The sequence below is a fragment of the Homarus americanus genome, unplaced genomic scaffold (assembly GCF_018991925.1).
Source record: "Homarus americanus isolate GMGI-L3 unplaced genomic scaffold, GMGI_Hamer_2.0 scaffold8148, whole genome shotgun sequence".
In the NCBI taxonomy this organism is placed as follows: Eukaryota; Metazoa; Arthropoda; class Malacostraca; order Decapoda; family Nephropidae; genus Homarus; species Homarus americanus.
In genome coordinates, this window is record NW_024721643.1 from 533836 (window position 1) to 555357 (window position 21522).

At 35.3% G+C, this 21522-nt stretch overlaps 1 protein-coding gene across 1 annotated transcript in view; it reads right to left on the reverse strand.

Moving 5' to 3' along the window:
* Nucleotides 1-21522, reverse strand: part of LOC121861799 (calcium/calmodulin-dependent protein kinase type 1-like) — a 65898-nt gene that overhangs the window by 17561 nt on the left and 26815 nt on the right. The window contains exons 4-9 of the mRNA XM_042359722.1: nucleotides 20362-20500; nucleotides 17302-17425; nucleotides 10117-10257; nucleotides 8745-8871; nucleotides 6423-6510; nucleotides 1310-1466 (exon numbers count right to left, since the gene is read on the reverse strand). Of these exons, the coding sequence (XP_042215656.1) occupies nucleotides 1310-1466; nucleotides 6423-6510; nucleotides 8745-8871; nucleotides 10117-10257; nucleotides 17302-17425; nucleotides 20362-20500 (776 nt within the window). The remainder of the gene's footprint in view (nucleotides 1-1309; nucleotides 1467-6422; nucleotides 6511-8744; nucleotides 8872-10116; nucleotides 10258-17301; nucleotides 17426-20361; nucleotides 20501-21522) is intronic.

Below are 21522 nucleotides of genomic sequence, written 5' to 3' on the forward strand. Positions count from 1 at the left end.
GTACTTGATGCACAGAAGCACTTGTGTGGTAAGAGCAAATAAATTCATCAAGATTAAACTTGAGGGAGGGGTATGTTGTGTTGACAAGGATGTGTTATATTAAGATAGGTCAGTTGTATAACCATACATGTATTGTGCCAGTAAGAAAGAGGGAGGACATGTTTCACAAAATCAAAGTTGTGCTGTTCTGAAATTAAAGAATATTATGAAGGATTTAATAATGGATGTCATGCTATAAGAATGTGAAAATGACAATAAGGTTTTTTGGTACTGTACAAGAGTTGTAACTAGTGGTAAATAATTTTGAGAATAAGTATAAAAGGAAAACATATTATGATTAAACACAACCTAGTTTATCAGTGTGAACATGATTGGGACACACACAAATGATGGAAAACTAAAATAATTTTAAATCTTTCCATAAAATTTTCAGAGGAAATAAAGAAATGGAAGCACTGATGTCACATTTTCAAAGTAAGAATACCTTAACCAAATTTGACATGAAAATGTAATAAGAAATTTTTTTGAGATGTTTCATGTGTTAAGGTCAGAAGAAGTGCATCTTGACATATTGGATTGTACTTGGGAATCATGGGTCTATCTGTCCAGCAGTGTTTAACAAATGAAAAGCAAGTTGGACAGATTTTGTGTGGTGCGAGAGTAAGATTCAGAAAGAACGACACAGTCTACAGAACTACATAATTATGGATAGGAGTAGAAACTAGAAGGGAACTATGGAAATATAAAGATAGTCAGAATGACTAAAAATGTGTGTGTGTGTGTGGAACCAGGAGAAAAGTTTATCAATGGCAGTGTGGGAATATGTTTATAAGAAGTGTAACTTAATGGACTGATCAGGGAAATAAGGTAATCTTAGTCTTTAAATGAGGCTCTTCATGACCCACCCTGTTTTACAAGAAATCCCTTAATGACTTGAATATACAGTATATAGCACTAGTCATAACAGGATACAAACTGCAGACCTACTAAGCATGTATGTTGTGTTTAGAAACATATATGATATCACAATACTACATATTCAATAATACTGTACTGCATAACCATTGCTAAATAGCATTTATCATTAATATATTGTAAAACAAATGTGATATTGTATTAAAAAAAAACATTAAGGCAGTATTATAAAACATTTAGACAAGGTTGCAAACACTTATGTAGTATCATATCTTCTTGCAAAGCATTTAAGTCTTATGGCAAACATTTAAGTCATTATTCAAAACATTTAGGCTATGTTTGGAGGCAGTTCCATGTATACTGGGTGATGACTAGTGGGTGGTGGCAGGCTGACCTGGGTTCACCACAGCCTCCTCCTCCTCCTCATCCTCCCTCGCCTCTGCCTCCTCCGTAATCGAGGGACAGGCGGGAGGAGTGTCCACCACCATGTTCGTGGAGGAGAGGGCCAGTCGCTGCATCTTGTGAACCATCACGATTGCATGCATTAGTTGCTGCAAGAGACAAGTTACAGCCCTTTCAAAGTTTGCTCCTCACAATGCCTTCAAACCCTCAGAGTTCTCAAGAGTTGATTAAAAAGTCCACTTCTTCAGACCTTGTTTCTTGAGTTTGTCCTGTGATATTCAAGCACAGCCATGGAGCCCCCTGTCACATCTGGAGATCTTAAGCAGTGCCATGAATTTTCTAAAAAAGCAGTAGAGCATTTCTTGCATCAAACTGATATACCAAAATAGGGTAAAAACTGACCAATTTACCTGCTGAAAAGAATTAACTGTTGCAAATGAGTGACTGCGAGCAAAAATTCAGCCTCCTCTCATCCTTCCACATATAATGAATTTAGGGTACATTAAATTTTTACATAATCTCACTTTTTATCATGAATTCCTACCCTCCTCAAAATAAAATATTGAAAGATATATAAATATACATTCAAAGTGCTTTTTGAATCATGAAGCAAACAACAGTGCACATTTGTGTTGGTAACTACTGTCGATACGATATATCTGTGTTTGTAATGACTTAAAATCACTGGTCAGATATCTGGCAGGAGACAGCAGTTTTATGAACATTAATTATAATTTATATGAACATTATATCTTCTGTCTCAATCTTGCCATCAAAGTCTCACTAACTAAGGGTGTCTACCTGGATGTCTACCAAGTGTTAACCAGGTGTTACTAATTATATCTCATGGCACCATAAATATTAATACTCTGTATACTAAACATTAAAAAACTCACCAAATTCTTCTTGAGGCTCTCTAGCACCCGACCTCATATTTTTCATCCTTTACAGTTTTTCTGAATATCAAATAATTGAACTGTATATTCTGATAAACTGAACCCATAATTCAGGAAAAGCCAGTTTACTTGGAGTGCTAGTGATGGTAATCTCTGGCCCGAGATGATCTTCACAGGTTTTCAAAGACAAGAACGAAAGACAAAGTCAAATGCTTAAATTCAGTTCTTGTAATCCCAAAAGCAATGAGCAAATGAACTGGTGCTAACTGTTGTTATTTTTCCATCAACACAGGTCTGACAATATTAACTCAACAGTACTGTATACTGTCGTATTTAATCTCATAACAGACCCAGTGAGAAACCCATTAATAAATGCACCAAATAAGCCCCTAAGCCATGACAGTTAGCATTCATAATAAAATGACTCATTCCTTGTAATGAATATAACTAAAAATGAAAGATGAGAGGTCATAGTTTGCCCTAAACCCTAGCAGTAAAACTAGTTCTGACACTGCACAGCTCACACCCTATTTGAAAATGATATTCACTATGTTCAGAGTAACAAACGCCTCAATCTAACTAACACCAGAAGACATCTTAGATCTTGGATCTGGGGCATCCTTCACTGGTTCTCTGATAAAAATAGGTTTCAGGACAAGTTTGGAGGAGCAATCTACGAATCAGGAGTAAACAATCAATGAGAGAGGTGGAAAGATGCTCCAAGTATTGTGTGGGGAAACAACCCAGTGGGAAATTTCCTTTCCTCATAAAAAAGAAAGTCACACACCTCACAAACTCCCCTTTCTGCCAGAAACCATTTCCCCAACTCAAGATGATGACTTATTAATTAGGAACACAACAAGGTTTCCAGCAAGGTGGCCTGGTAGGACAAGTCCCAGATATGCCAACTGATATGTACCTAATAAGTCATGAAAACTAGGATGCCCCACACACACCTTATTAACCAGAGTGCCTAGAAAATCAACAAATGTAACTTGAAAATGAGAAGCAGGGCATGAGAGCACATTCCTACCTACCCTCTGATTCAACATCCAAAAGGAAACCTAAATACTTATGGTATAGACCAAGCCAATGCAGTAGATGAAAATAAGCCAAGTTAAGACTACAAGGCTGCTATTAGCATGAAGATTCCTCAGAACGACTCAGCTTTGAACTCACTTTAAAACATTTGAATGAGAGTCTGCTGAACAGGTACCAATTCCTAACGAGCCCTCTTTAAAGAATATTACTCAAATATATATTTGGATAACATCACTATTTCTTCATAATGTCCTTGTCCAGACACCCCATGCTAGAAATGTGTGTTGCCTTGACCAATCAGGAGGGCAGCTCAAGAGTGAACACTAACTTGGCAACTTTCCACTGTCGAAAGGACATAAATAAAGATAATTTCTCATACAAAACACATCACAAGTGTTGTCAATTAAAGTACTGTACAATAAATTTCTCCCCAGTTTTATTCCTTATGACTCTGGTGGAGATGAGAGGCACCAACAGCTTCTTCAAATTAAAAACAAATCACAAAAGTGTCTTCTTCTAGTATTTAATCTAAGCAATGTAAGACCATCCTTGTTTTGAAGCAAAATTGTCTGAACAAAGCACCCACAGGATCTGAGAAGACAAACAACCTTCACAATCACCGTGAAAGTTAAGCCCTGACCAACTGAAGGAGGAGGATTACTACCACTGAGTGACCCAGTATTTAAAGTCAGCATTTGTTTCACCTTCCCCCAGAGAAGAACCAGTTTACCCCTATATTTCATCCCTAAAGACTGATTTGTGCTCATAACCACAATAACCTTGAAAACCCTACCTAATTCCGCTATAGGAGCTCTAAACCCTGACTATGTGACACTTTATTCCGGAACAAGAGAACATATGGTTCCCAACTCAAGGTGAACTGAGAACACCCCTAACACCACCACAATACAAATGACCTTAGGCATGAAACTGTCTGATCTAAATATGGAGCAACCATGGACATAAATTCAGACCAAAACTGGGCTCATCTAAACTGAAGGATACCCTTTAGATGAGTAACAAATTAGAAGGCAACTAAATAAAGGAGGTCACCCATAAAAGATGCAGCAACTAGTTATGTGAATTGAAAGTAATGAAAACTTCATATACCTTTCGAAGGAGTTAAGTGAGAAGACCCTTGGAAATACTCTTACTTGTAAAATTAGTGAACTGGGGAAATTCCTGATTGCTCTCACTGAAACAACCTAACATTAGTCACCTTTTATCTGGCCCCCCAGAAGGGTCCATCTATCCGTATGGTTAAAACATGGAAAAGTACACTGTAATTTCTGGTAAAAAATATTACCATATGTATAGGCTCGACCAATCCCAACGTGTGAATTACTGTGAACTTCACCTTAAAATAAGAATAGTGTGTGTACCACCTGCCCAAACATTCAGAGATGTCAGAATAAAACTTTCCTGTAATACTACTACCCCATACCTCATCAAAAAACACCTTCGAAACCTCGGACTGACTCCCTAACCTGCTAGGAAATACGCCTTCAAGACAACAGACTGGACTATAACCACCAGGTAAGATGACTCCTTCTGACCCTGTGATTCAGCTCTTCATATATAAACTCTCACAAAATGATGTAAGAGAAGAAATTCCTCCCCTCCTACCTTCTACAGTAAACACAAGGTTCAGCCCACACAAGGTATCACAAAGGCATGTACCTAGCTTATTTCCAAACCAGAAGAGGAGTCACACACATTTTTCTACAGTAACATGGTTTACTAGAGTGAATATGTTGTTATTATTACCAACATGGCCTATGATATTTTCACATAAAATACATCATGTACAGAGGAGCTGTGTGGTCTCATGACTTGATATACTGTCATGTCTTAAGGCAAACCATGACCGGTAATCTGTCACTATGAGGGACAGTTATCATGGAGGAGTGAGTGCTCTTTGTATTACCTCCAGACACTATGGCCTGGGGGTATATAGAGTAACAGTAAGTGTGAGGTCACATGTCCACAGATTACTCAGAACCAGCACCAGTTTATTAAATTGTATATAGTATTTGTATGCAACAAACTTTAAACCTAAAAAGATCTACAGGTATACATTCATTACTTCTAATACATAATTATTCTTGAAAAGAAATCGTGTAATTAAGAAAATATCCCACGAGTGGAACAATATCCTAAATACAGTATAAGCTTTTGATTAAGCTTGTAGCTTTAATGTGACACCAACTTTTAAATATTTCTGGACAAGAGCCTTTTAAATACTAAACTGCATCACTGAGTTTCGGTCACACAATAATAATTGAAAATTACAAAATTACATTACATTTGGGCAAGACATGCAGTCATTTTACTTTTATATACGAGTAAAACAAATTAAAAATATATATATATTTTCACTACTAATAGAGTAAGTGAGAATGATTAAATGTGATATATATATATATATATATATATATATATATATATATATATATATATATATATATATATATATATATATATATATATATATATATTCTTAACACCTACAAAAAATAAAGGTAATTACCTAAAGGAACAAAGGTCTGGTTAACAAGGTCCATGACAACCATGTTGTTGGTATAACAGTATTGACATTTACTATTAATGGGGCAAATATATTAAAAGTTTAACCAAAACAATTAAGTGATGTTCCTGACACCAGTCCAACAGTTGGGAAGATCTTGTAAAGAGCAACAATGGCATCATGGGAATATAAACATTACCTTTATAGCAGCCTACTGACCTCCGACCTCAAACCTTAGAGAAGAATATAGATGAACACCAACAAGGCAAGAAATTGGTGTGAATTAAAAAATGCAGAAGTAGAGGCCTGTCAAGTCCCCACAGTTAAAACCCTTTCCCCTTAAAGATTAAGCATAAACAAACAAACAAACAAAAATTATGGCACAGTTTACATAATTATGCTAATATACACAAAAATGCAAGAATTTAATAGAAATGCACAATTCACTATTTTTTTGCAAAACTAGTTTTCCCTAACAAGTTATGAGAGTGAAAGTAGAACACATGCCTTGTCCCCAAGAGCTTGACAGGCCTGGAAGTGTCAGATGGACAGTAATTGCCAAAAGGTTCTATATACAGTCTTTGAGAGAGTTCCAATAAGAAAAAGATATAAAATAAAACATGCAGTTCAGTCATATTTACCCTCCATCGGCTCTTTGCGAAATTTTTCTTGAGTTGTTCAGATACGGAGCTGTGAATATTTCGGTCACTGGCTGCATTACCAGAAATCCTGAAAAAAGGTGCATGTTCAATTACGGTAAGCACTCGGTCATAACCAGTTAACTATATTACCTATGGAGAGCAACTCAATTTAAGCATTATATTAGCACTTATACCATGACCTAAACAGAGATGCCATTGTGTATACAAGAGGAAAAGCAGATAGAAATGGAATTTTCACTAATACAGTACACCAGCTTAGTGAGATAGATAAATGACCCTTGCTATTCACGGGGGTTAGGTTCCATGGAGCCCAGCAAAAGTATTGGTGGCCAGAGTATTGTATGTTTGATTCACCCATAAATGCACCTGTACATGGTATTTTTGTATGTTTTTCTTTAAATACATATACAATGGTGAAAAACATTAATAAAACAATTAAATCTTTTTACAGTACTTAAACCAATACAGCATACTGTTTAGTACTGACTTATAACAATATACAGTACTTGCTTACTGTATATTGTACTATACTATACCATATAGGTGTACTTACCCAGTTTGTACTTCATGTTTGAGATATACTGGAGTCAACCATAAACAACTGTATACGGTACTTACAGTATGTTTTCTTTAAATACAGTACATGTACAGTGTTGAAAACATTACTAAAACAATGAAATCATACAAGAACTGAACAATAAGTATAAAATAAGAAAAATTAAGTGGAAAGGAAATTGTGTGTGACACAGGTAAGGCAAGTGGCTAAACTGAAAGGAAATTTCTTGTAATCCCTTTACAACAACAATATGCAATTTCACCATAATTCCCATATTTTTAGGTTCATTTGGTGCTGGGTTAATAAAATATTATCTTAAGCTAATCAATTTTACCACTCTCGTATTACCTAGAGGATGATTATAAAAAGGGAAGGAGCTGTTTATATAATATCGAACTACTTTTTGTATCTCCAACCAATTTTGTCTTCTTTTTTAGGGAATGAAAATGTGAACTGTAAAACTACAAACAGCAAGGGTCTATTGTATATAAATAAAGTGCTCAAATAATGTGGTGAATCCCGGTTCCTTTGTAGCCTGCAGCAGGAGGATGATACGAATACAGTATTCCCTTAAAGCTCACGGTTTTAAAGCTTGCGTCCCTTGGAAACTCACGGATTGCCATGGAAAACAAATAAAATAAATCTGAGGCTGTGTGCCAGGGATCAAGAGGAGTCAACACTACAGGACAGTACAGAGCACCATATTCCCAGGTCATAAGACACTCCCTATAATTAACAAGGTATATTTGAGAAAATTTTTTTTTGCAGATTTAATAGCCTACTGCAGTGATTCTCAAACTGGGGTCCACAAAAAGTTTTTGAGAAATAGTGCATTTAACGTTTGCGAGAGATTTGGCGATTCCAATTCGCAGGAGATTTTGGATTTGGGTTGAAATGAACAAATGCTTTGGACTATGATTTATTCTTTGATTATTGACAATATTTGTATGCATCATGGTATATAAGGGGTCCTTGATTGAAAAAGGTTTGAGAACCCCTGGCCTACTGAACTGGCAAAGCCAAGTCACTGGCTATATGCTGTCATGTTTCTCACTACCACAGCTCACTATCACTTTATGGACCCATTATCAAACATTTGTTGGTATTAGTATTAAGAAAATTTACCCAATTTAATACAAAAGGATATAATATATACGTATAGGTACCTACAGTATACACAATACAAAGATTTATTGGTACCGGGCATGTTCACTAGAAACTGTCCAGTACAGGGATTGTTTACATACCTCCACCACCAGATCACCTGACATTTCAGAGGTATTGTCTTTACATTGTCACTACCACTACTAACTATCACTGTGTGGACCTAATGTCCATACAATGTTATTTCAGGTATGTTTATTTATTTATGTTATTTCAAATTTATTATATTGTCTTGTGCATACATAATGTTGTTATACATGTGCAAATAGCTATTTATATATGTATTTTGCACACTCCTGGGACTGGCATGAAAAACTCGCGGATTTTGCTTTCTCACGGGGTCCATTTTACATTAATCCCAGAGAGATTTAAGGGAATACTGTACTATACATTTATCCATTTGACCCTTCTTCTTTCTTGTACATTATCACTACAAGTATTTTCTTTTTTCCCCTAAGTCTGGTAGCTCTGACTCACCTTTTCTACCTGTTATTGGTCTGTGGTCGGTAAATAAATACTGTAAACAAAAGAATTTACCGGTATCTCGTATGTTTGATGAGAGACGACTCATATTGACTTACCAAGGATGATTGAGAGACTGCTTACAGGTGTACCTCTTCTCAACATCAACACACATCAACTGACGAATGAAGTCCTTTGCAGAATCACTTATTTCATCCCAGTATGGAGAGTCAAATTCAAATTCACCTAAAGGAATTAAACAAATATAGTAAAGCATGGTATATTTACATTCTGAAATTTGACAAAAATGTACTGACCTTTAAATAAAGATTGACAGAAATGTATTGACTTTAAATAAAGATTGATAAAAAAAAATTTAATATGAATGGGATAAATGAAGTAGCAAAAAGGAGAGATTTAAAAATTTCATAGATGAAATCTTAGGAACTTGAGAGACATCAGGTGGCAGGAGTGATTGGTCAAAAATAAATGTGAGGCAATATGAATGTAAAATTAGGAGAAGTGAGTAAGGCAAATGTTTTAGGGTAGTTGGGAGGGGGAGAGAAGTCAAAGGCAGATTTTTTTTTTTAATGGAAGTTTATGTGTGGAAAAATTCTTTCCTTGAAATTTCTCTGGGTATAGATACCGGTATACACAAATACACCTGGGAGAAGAAGGAATGAGGTAGCATTAAGTACATCAGTCCTAGAATAATAACATAAAAGTAGATGCAAGGAATAGAAAGCATGTGAAGGATGCAAGAGTACTGAGAGGGCTGATGACAGGACTTGACAACTTCTGTACCACAAGTTGGAAGCTACAGAAGAACCTCAGTATAATACTTCCTTCCTTAACTTATATCAGTGAAGAATTGATTGGAATGCTCTAAAGTTCAAGCTACTGAGATGAGTTACCTGAGGGTTGCATGCAAAGATACCAGAATGGAAGGGGTAAGAAATAATGAATAATAAAAAAAAAATCTCATCTGGTAAATGTAGTAAGGAGTACACAACTATCAAATTGGGAGGTATTACTGGCTGGGAAGATTTTGAAAGCATAATGTGTTGTTGTATGTGTCTGGGTGGGCTAATCTCCGTAATTTTGTCTTTAACTTTATGGGACCTCATTCGTATCGGCAGATTTTCGTAAGTTGGGGACCCCCTGTACAGTAATAGGGTAGCCTAGAGGCTCTTTTGTCATGACTAGCCCCAAACAGAAGAGATCCCTGCAGGAATGTGGAATTGTAGTTAAGAAATAATAATAATAATAATAATAATAATAATAATAATAATAATAATAATAATAATAATAATAATAATAATAATAATAATAATGGGATTCAAGAGCAAAAACAAGATGGACCCCTATATTTTAAAGCATGACTGCTGGGACTTTGATAGTTTAGTGGGGCTCCTAGATATTCTAACCCAGAGAGTCCCAATGAAATACAGTAGTACAAAATCACTAAAATATATCTAGGACATCTCTTACCTTTAAGAATCTGTGCAAATAGATTGGCATCATTTTCATCATAGAAAGGAGGATAACCACATAGAAGAATATAAGCAATCACACCTATACTCCAGACATCCACAGCTTTCCCATAGGGCTTCTGTGCCAAAACCTCTGGAGCTGAAAAAATTACATAATGATTAGTAATAAAGAAATAATTACAGCTATCCTTCGCCATACAGTACAAACGTTCATTCTAGGAATAATTGCTGATATGAATATTCTATTCTTACACCTTTTTCAATACTGTATACTGTATACATAATGATTAGTAATAAAGAAATAATTACAGCTATCCTTCGCCATACAGTACAAACGTTCATTCTAGGAATAATTGCTGATATGAATATTCTATTCTTACACCTTTTTCAATACTGTATACTGTACTGTACAAAAGCTATTCTTGTTTATACGAATATGTACCAAATTTATATTTTATTAATTTTTTAACGTGTCCATTGACAAATTACAGTAGTTAAGTAGGCTTTTCTTTCGTTTGAGAAATGATTCAAACTTTTTTCATTGGGGTTTTCCTGTTATTGGGGAAGCAAACCTTATTTTTCCCTTGTGTTTTGTTATTCGATATACTAAGTATAGTATTTACTTAACCCTTAGGCCCCGGGTGACGTTCCAGAACGGCAGCCTATTCCTACCATTTTTTTAATTCATTTATTTATTAAGTTGATTTTTTATAAATTTATCCCCACTGGGGGGTACTACCAGCTAGACCCTAATTGTGGCTTAAGGGTTAAATAATGGTTTTCAAGGAACCAAACCCATTCATATAGCGAGGATACCTGTACTGAAAATAATGAAATAATTCTTCTCAGAGGAAGAGTTCATATTAGTGTGTTAAAAATAATAACAATACAGTATACAGTATCAACAAACCATAGTTATGTCAATCTCTGACGCACAGTAGTGTACACTAATAGCTCCTAAAAATCTTAAGGATCGTTTAAATGAAGAAAAAAACCATGCAGCGAGTAATTGGCGCTAGAAAACACTTTTTCTCGGAATTGAAATCAAGTACTGTACATCCAGAATAACACACGAACACCAAAAAGTGGCCTTGAAAAACCAGGGTTGGGAAAAACAATTGGTTAAAAGAAGGGTGGAGAATAATTGTTAGTTTTATTAAGTTTGACGTAAGTATATGTAGCCCGTTTTTTTCTTCATATTTGAATGTGCTATTATTCATAAACATTACATTCAGGATGATTTAGTAATCATTTATACTCTTCTTCATCACAGAAATCACTGTACAAAGGCTACACTTGAAAAACATAAGCTTTGATCAGTCACCAAAACTCAACCTACATGCTAATTTAAGTTCATCTTAAAGCATGGAAAATTATATACAGTCATGCGCCGGTTAACGTCCGACCGAACAACGTACGATCGCATATACGTCCCCCAAAAATCCGTGACGCCTGCTAAACCACCATTTCACGATCCCCTGACGGAGACACGATGATCCTCCCCATACTGGTCAGGTATTATGTGTTAAAAGAATATGCTTCCTTGATTAGGCTTTTTTTAAACATTTGCCTGCAGGTGTAATGTTAACCTACATCTATTGAGGATAAAATCTTTCACCCACAAATTGACAATAACACATTTGCTATAATCAGACATATCTAGTTGCCTCAACAATTGCAACTCCAGTTGCAATTGGGGTTGCAATTTCAAATTCTGTGTCATTACTACGAAATAAAGAAGTATCTGGTGTACTGCACACTAAGATTAACAGAAAACGGACGACTCAGGAGTCCTGAAGTGAGAGAAAACGGACTTCTTTGACGGGGCACTCAAATAAAGAGACATGGCTACATGTTTTGTGGACTACCCACTGTACAGTATTGATGATATATTTTTCATCACTTTGTAATAAACCTAGTCATGCCTATGTGTGTTTCTGATAATTACCATAACATTATATATTTATATATTTAGCGGTTGTACAAACACAAGGCCTCACACATGCCACTCAGACTGACAGCCTTGACAAGTTTTACCAACCATAAAGACAGTTGAAGCTTTAAACATCACTCACAATGGATCTTGAATATTCCAACTGTAATCAGACATATCTAAGTTGCCTCAACAATTGCAACCCCAGTTGCAATTTCAAATTCTGTGCCATTGTTAAGGAATAAATAAGTGTCTGGTGTGATGCACTCTAAGATTAAGAGAAAACGGACCACTCAGGCGTCCTGAAATGAGAGAAAACGGACTTCTTTGACGGGGCACACAAATAAAGAGAGACATAGCTACATGTTTTGTGGACTACCCACTTTACATTATCCTTTTCATCAATTTGTAACAAACCTAGCCATGCCTATGTGTGTTTATGATATTTACCATAACATTATACAGTATATATTTAGTGGGTCTAAATGGTTGTAAAATGGGAAACTTGGGGTTGGCTGCCTGGAACCCCCATTAGAATAAATCTGATAGGTTTATGTAATTTCGGACAACGTCCATTTCGGTTAACATCACGTTTCCAAGAACGTATCTAGGACGTTAACCGGCGCATGACTGTGTGTGTGTGTGTATGTGTATATGTATATATATATATATATATATATATATATATATATATATATATATATATATATATATATATATATATATATATATATATATATATATAATATATATACAAATATATATATATATATATATATTATATATACTGTGTGCGTGCGTGCGTGCGTGCGTGCGTGCGTGTGTGTGTGTGTGTGTTGGTCCCTCGGTCAACGAAATTTCGGTTAACGAACTGCCTCCCATAAGATTCTTAAATTCGGTTAACGAATTTCTTACGAACCGACCTCAACATGTTTTCGCTTGCACTGGCCGGTCAACCAGCTTTAGTATTAGTCCGCCAAAACATTAATCGGTTCTAGGGCTTAAATTTCTTACTATTTTAGTAAATATCAAGAAGTTTATACTATTCAATAATTTTAAAAGTTTAATATTCAATTTTTTAGTCATTTTAACAATTATTGAACATAATTGAAGGTAAAGTGACTAGTTTAATGCGTGGCATCCAGCCTCTTAACACAGCAAACAGGCGTTAGTCTCTCTCTCTCTTTTCACTGGAGGTAACATCTTGCTTGAGACTCTCTACAACTAAATGCTTTTTTTCTGTTTCCAAGCAAATTATTGGTCATTTTGAAATATATTTTACATATTGACAATATATAATGCAGTGCAGTGTTGATTTAAAGAAAATAATCTTGAAATACACCAAGAGAACTAAAATTTTATGGGTGAAATGGTGCCATGGGGTGACTTGTATTCCACCCCAATGCCTTCTCTTCTTCCTTCTCCTCCACCCCCATTCTAATTCCCATCATCATCATCATCATCCAGGAGCCTTCTACATACACACCTCAAAGTAAGTGAACTTTTCTACCATTTCTGTTGAATATAGGCAATTTTCGGTGAGCTGGAACCAATTACCCAAAAACCCATTGAAACAATGGTTTCGGTTAACGAATTTTTCGGTTAACGAACAACCTGCTGGAACGGATTGTGTTCGTTAACCGAGGGACCACTGTATATATATATATATATATATATATATATATATATATATATATATATATATATATATATATATATATATATATATATATATATATATATATATATATATATATATATATATATATATATATATATATATATATATATATATATATATATATATATATATATATTAATAAAAGCACGCGGACTTCTACATACAATCAACACCTCCAACCATGAGATTGAACCTGAGGCACACAAGCCTATGACTGTGACCGAGGCATGCCGCTGGACCACCAGGGATACTAAACAGTCCTGAACTTGTTGTATTTCACTAAAACTGTTCCAGCGAGGCTTGTGAGCAGTCAGACTTGTCTAATAATATATATGTATGTGTATGTATGTATATGTATATATATATATATATATATATATATATATATATATATATATATATATATATATATATATATATATATATATATATATATACACACACACAGTATAATACAATATGTTAACACGTTAGAATCAGAGGCTCAGAGCCCAGCCATAAACATAAGCAGTCACCAGTTATATTGAACGGTGGCAACTTGGCTCCCTTATATTCAGCCCTGTAAGAGAGCTTATCACCACCACTGTCACCAGTGTACAATAGTTCACATCCATGTATATACTGAACAACCATGGGGACATAACACATCCCTGTCTAACACTCACAATATATTTCAAATGTTTTGCTATCTTTCCCATTTACTCTTACTGTTGTCCTGCTGTTCTCAGAATGCTTTTACTGCATTTAATATTCTTCCTCCCACCCCATACACTTGTAATGCCTCCCACAATGCTTTTCTGTTCACCCTGTCATATGCCTTTTCCAAATCCACTATAAATCATTAAAAACATCTGTAAGTAATAAAGCCAACCAAAAATATTAAAACAAGAAAAAAGACAGATTAATTTTTTTTTAGGTTTAAATTGGTTTTAACCAAAGTTTAAACCGGCCAACCCTGCATTAAACTGAGTAAAAATATACATATTGCTCTATTTGTTACACACCAAATAATAGTGAAAGCATTTCTAACTAGTACAGGGACATTTATAATATACATAATACGGTATGCTAAATAAACTCACATGTGTGTTCAACCTATTCCTCCAAGTAATCACTTAACTATGACAAAAAATTCAAAATGGTCATGAAGTTTGTAGCCTCAAATGGATCACAGGGCAAGGACTCCCCCTGCGACCACCACTCTTCCCACAATATAAAGTGATACTGTACTGTATTTCATATTACCTAAAGAGTATTTTCCTGGACTCAGAAGTCTCAGGTGGCCCGTGGCCTCTACCAAGTGCCTTTAAATATTTGTATGGAGGTACTGTAGCTTTATCAAGCACACAAGACATAACTACTACAGGAAGTCACACAAAAAGACTTATTTCACATAAATCAAGTATCAACTCCTGTATACTGTAGAAAAAGTAGCCTCTCTTGTACTGTACTTCATGCATATAGAACAGACTTAAAATAAAAGATAATACTGTATAAGAAAAGATAAGTGTTGTTTTTATTTTTACCTATGAAAATACAGTACAGGTTGTACCTCTCTAGTCCGGCAACCTCGGGACCTGACCGGTGCCGGACCATGGAAATTCACCCTTTTCCTGGATAGATAGTGACTTGTGCTTATGCTTGGAAGCACTAGCACCACTTTCTCTGCATCATGGTCTCTTTGAAGACATATTGAAGGGTTAAATGTCGTATAGTAGCTTCTCAAATTTCACGAGTTTTTAATTCTTAACGTATTTTATTGGAAAACACAAAAAAATAAATATAAAAAAATTTGACGGCGGAAACTTGAATTTCGACGGGTTTGAACGGCCCGCCAACGTGCAACCGACGTGCATAATCGTGTAAACAGCGTCATTTCTCTTATGTACAAAAGATTCATTATTGTTTATTACTAAATGTCTTTTTTATTGAATTAATGTTTATGTGTGCAAAATGAGCAATACAATTCATTAATAATACGTAAAATATTAAAACACACGAGGAAATGACACCGCATTGTTTTCGTTGATTACAAAGGCAGTGACTGACTGGTTCTACATATAAAACTGAAGAAAATAAGACCTTGGTTGTAGCTGTAGTAAAATTAATATGGTTGTTTTAAGTAGTGTTATTTAATGTTAATAAATGGAACAATAGAAGTAGCTAACGATAATGGTAAAGAAAAAAGAGAGATCGCGTATGTAAGTGCGCATGCGCACACGTGAAAACATATCGTCATTACTTTACATAAGAATATGAAAGCAACACTTATTTACTGTTCATATATATTTCAATTAATGTTTCTGAATTTGTTTTTATTGAATTAATGTGTGCGTGTGCAAAATTAACAATACAATTTATTAATAATACGTCGAATATTAGAGGTGACGAGACGGCTGCCGGCATTGTTTATGTTAAAGCTTACGAAACCAGCGACTGATTGGTTCTACATATAAAACTGAAGAAAATAAGACCCTGATTTTAGCTGTAGTAAAATTAATGTAAAGAAATTAATATGGTTGTTTGAAGTACCTGTAATGTTATTTAATGTTAATAAATGGAACAATATAAGTAGCTAACCATTAATGGTAAAAAAAAGTGAGACTGCGCGTATGTAAGTGTGCACATGTGAAAACATATCGTCATTACTCTACATAAGAATATGAAAGCAACACTTATTTACTGCTCATATATATTGAAGGGTTAAATGTTGTACTCTGTATAGACAAGCAGAGAGAGAGAGAGCAGCCGAACTGCCGGATGTAAACAAACCTTAATTTCCGCGGCTTTGTTGTTTTTTTTTTTAAGGGGATTAGCCCACCCGGGCATAGGTCACTGACCCACATTGGGGCCTGAGGGGCAAAAATTTAATACTCTGTAATAATAATTCACTTCAGTTATATATATATATATATAAAAAAAAAAAAAAAAAAAAAAAAAAAAAAAAAAAAAAAAAAAAAAAAAAAAAAAACTGCCTATCTACCTATTGGACAAACCAAAATCGTTCCGGACCACGAGAGTTTCCGGACCACAGAATGCCGGACTAGAGAGGTACAACCTGTAATACTAAAAATTAAGAGCATCGTTTTCAGCAAAAGGCATCTCTTTACCACAGGCTCAATCTGTACATAATCATTTATTTATATACCGTATTTAATTGTTTTGACCTAAGCTTAGAAAATGAAACACAACCAGACAGAGACAAATATAAATACTGTATGGAGGAAACCTATTTCTATATCCTACAAGACAGCAGAGAATGGAATAATAACCTCTACTACCAGATGAATATTATCCATCAAAATTTAATATCATTTCACTATCTTTGGTTCACCTACAATTATGTATTAAGAACTATTAACATGTGCTTGATACTAACAATTGGTGTGAGTGATAGACATACACCTAAACATTTGCCGATGGGGCATAATAATAATAATAATAATAATAATAATAATAATAATAATAATAATAATAATAATAATAATAATAATACAGTAATAATAATACAGTAATAATAATAATAATAATAATAATAATAATAATAATTATAATAATAATCAACTCACCTACATAACCTGGAGTGCCACATGCTGTTGCCATAATGCCAGAATCCTCCATCTTACTGAGGCCAAAGTCACTGATCATTATCTTGCTGTCTTCATCTTGACTGAAGTACAGAAGGTTCTCTGGCTGTGGTAAACAGAATCATCTGTATAAGTAATGTATAATAAACAAGAGAACCTGCCTCTATTTGCTCATCGTCCAATTTCATTCAGTGTGAAAATGCTGAAAACGAATAATCATTAACACAGTATCTCCAAAAGAAGGGGTACTATGATACAAAACAATTATGCAGTAATTTAATAAGTTGTATTTACAGCAAATATACATTATTCTTGAACCGACAGTTACACAACCTAAATCACATGAGTACGCTGTAGCTCATGTCACACTGTCAACTCCTTTACTCTTGATTTTCTTTGCCATTTAGTATTACTTGACACCACTCACAAGTAAACCATACAGTACATTTATCAGATAAACTGTATAAAGGAAAATGTGTTTCATATAGTGTATGCAGATTTTCATCACAAAACTGTCTGGAGAAAAAAGTGCAAATAACTGTTACAGCCCAAAAACAAGCCATTACTGATCTGTCTAATTTTATTAAGGAAGAATAAACAAAGATGATAAAATGGTAATGCTGCCACTGTATTCGGTACTTTCCTCTCAACTCTTATCAATGTGACTTGGGTTTGATTCCTCTTTGAGCAGAATGTGTGGCACTACCAAATACTACATAGCATTTTAACACCAAGTTCTCCTGCCTCTTTCTGTACTAACACTGGACCAATGGGGGATGGCCTTCACTGGACCATAGCAAGACCAAGTAAGCTTAGTTTAGATTAGATTAGTTCGGTTAGATCAGGTCAGGTTTTATTAGCTCAAATTAGATTAGGTAAGATTAGGTTAGGTAAAAAGTACCATAAATCCAATAAAAAAAAATAAAAAAAAGGTGTTTCTCGTTTGATAAAAATTTCACTAAACTACAAGACACACAGATCAGTTCTCATAGAAATAATGAATTGCAGAAAATTAATAACTCAGGGTAACTAAAATATTGCCTGGGAAACATATCTCTGATAAATATTGACAATACAGTATACCTGTACCATTTTTTATTTACAACTAATGCATACAGTTTTCTAACCTATCGTCATAACACAGTACAGAACACAGATCACAATACAGGTGCTCCTCTACATAAGAACGTTCACCTTACAAACTTTCAGAGATACAAACATCATCACTAAGGGAGGTTACCTGCCAGAACAGGTGTTTAATGTGGATGAGACTGGATTATTTTGAAGAAAATTCCAGATAGAACAAACATTACCTAAGAGGAGAAGAGTGAGCCAGGTTTTAAGGCTGTATTAAAGGGTATAGCTTTACTAAATATACATAATCTTTTGATTTTTTACAATATGTTTGGTATGTAAGGGAGTCAAGTTGGACTTACAAACACTTGGACTTACAAACAAGCCTCAGGAATGTAACTCATTCATAAGTAGAGGAGCTCCTGTATAACAATCTTAAGTCTGTTCTTATTTATAGAGTTTTAACCATCATGAGATTCAATTGCTAGAAAACTGATACTGTAATTAATCATAATATTCTTTTTTTTTTAATGTGAGATTGCCTGAAAATTAGACACCTCAGCTTATTTTACTTCAAGAAATGTAAAAGTGGTTTATCTTCACATGAAATATGCTGGAGTGTCTAATCTTCAGGTGATCCAGAAAGTTTAAATTTCAAAGATGAAATTTGTGAGATAAAAGTGACTCGGTTTAGTGGATCTCTGGCGGACGAGGAGAAAACTTTGGTTGGTTAAAGGTGAACGTTGAGAGGTTTTATGGCCAATTTGATCATCAGGAGAATGTGGTCATAGTCTGGAATTTTTCTTAAATCAAACATAGATCTGGGGACTGGGTGTACAGGGGTATCTTGTTAATGAAACTTATATTTAGCATCCTCCTGTACAGCACCACAACACATCAAAGGCCTCTAACCTCCTTTAGGTGTCTGCTGAAAGTGTCCATACTTCTGGCCCTTACAATAGTACAGCACTGTATAGTCGGGGTCAAAAGTTCGCTCCCTCCCAAAATGAAGCAGCATTGACCACAAACGAGATACAACAGTCAGGGCAAGTCAGTTCGGAAACTCATTCCAGTAACTCGGTTTCATCGTGGAGAGCAAACTTTTGTCCGCAACTGTACATGCACTGACTATAATAATAATAAAAATAGTTACCCCTCATGTTCGACGACAGCTGACCCAAGGGCCACCTAAGCGTGAATTTGTTTAAGGTGTAAAAGATGTCGCCAAAACAACAACCACACCCTAAGTTAACGAGTTGCATAAACCAGTGTCAAGGAATAATTCGAGAAGACCAGACTACTGCACTGGCTAACCATTACCCCAAAACACGATCCGCAAATCGATTAACATCCAGGTCCCCAATTACTTGCTCATAGTTTAACCCTGCCCAGGAATTGAACCTTGGTCCACTTGCTTGCGAGACAAGCATGCTGACCATTACACCACAGGTCGCCTAACTATACAACAGCACTGACCATACAACAGTACATATTGACCATGTGACAGTAAAGCCAGTCTGAAAATATCTAGTAAAAGAGTGTGGCCACCAACCCTCCACTAAAAGGATGGCACTTAAAAAATATATCCTGTACAAAATATTGAAAAACCTACAGTCATTACATTACAGTATTTGGATCAGTATGGAATGAAACACATTAACCAGCCCCAACCCTCAAAGGCGGCAGTAAATCTAAAAAATTCACAAAAAGTAGCAGGAAATGTCAAAAAGTCATAGAAAAAATCAGAAAAAATCAGAAAAAAGTGGCAGGAAGTCATACTAAGTCACAAAACAAAAGTTGCCATACCCTAACCTACACATTATGCTAATATAATAACAAATAAAAATAATAAAAATGGTGTATGTTTTAACACTTTGCTTTATCCAGCCTACGGTATATACAGGGTAAATATTATTTGTAACTTTAATTTCCTGTCACTTTTTTCCTCAAGCCAAAACTGTCACTTACCTTGAGGTCTCTGTGAACAACACCTTGGTCGTGCATGTAGTCAACAGCCTCTAGAACCTGCCGTATTAGACCAGATGCGTCTTTCTCTGTGTAAGAACCTTTCTCCACGATACGGTCGAATAATTCTCCGCCAGTTACTCTGAAAAAGAGAATCAGTGCTGCAGTGGACCGGGTTCACATCATTTGAAGTCAGCGAGTCAGGTGCATTCTGGTCCTTAACTCTATAAAAAAAATCTTTGCTGACATATGGGTGGTGGTAAAGCCAAACACTGCCAATGTATTGTTATGAGCCAATCTTCAGGTAGAAACTTGTTCATAAGACAAAGATACAGAGATGTACTATACAGTACATGTTAAGAGCGGCACTTTATATGAAAACTATATAACATACTTTCACTTATACTGTACAGTAATTCCTTCAACCTGTGATTACAAGTTCGGTTACTGCTTACACCTTCAGACTAAAGAATATTCAGAGACATAGATCCTCATACCAATTAAACATCTGAGAAATAAATCTTGGGGCCAGTGAACCTTCTGACCAGTTAGCTACAGCATTAAACAGAGGTGCCGGTGTTGTGCAAAATATGTCACATATTGCGAGATACAGTATGTACCATATGCTCAGAACCAAAAACCATCCGTTCTGTGGAAGTAAAAAAAATTGCTTAAGGCCTGCGAATAAAGTACTCAGATTCTAAGATGTCCCCCTCGTCAGAAGCCTACATCTGCCCCCACCCCCAACATAATGTACATCATCCTAGACTTAGGTTAGCTAATTAGCAGAAGCTGCCCCTGAATGTTGGTCAAAGGACTACTCCCCCCCCCCCCTCACACCAACAAAAGAAGCCACACTACGTATACCTATGTAGAAACTGCCCACAGGGGCATATTATCACTATAATGATAGCTCAGTACTCCCATGCCATGAGCAACTCACAGGATATACTCAGGTCAAGATATTAAAAAACAACAGCTTTATTGAAACCATATCTGAAACCACTCCTGGGTAGATACTGTGTGGCGAGACTTACCGGGTATTTTGTATAGTTATTGTGCAAAAAATGTCACCTGTGACTTTATTTGTAGCATTATATATTTTGCATGACCATGAGATGACCCTCGCCAGAGGACGCACCTCTTCTACCACAGCAATAGTAT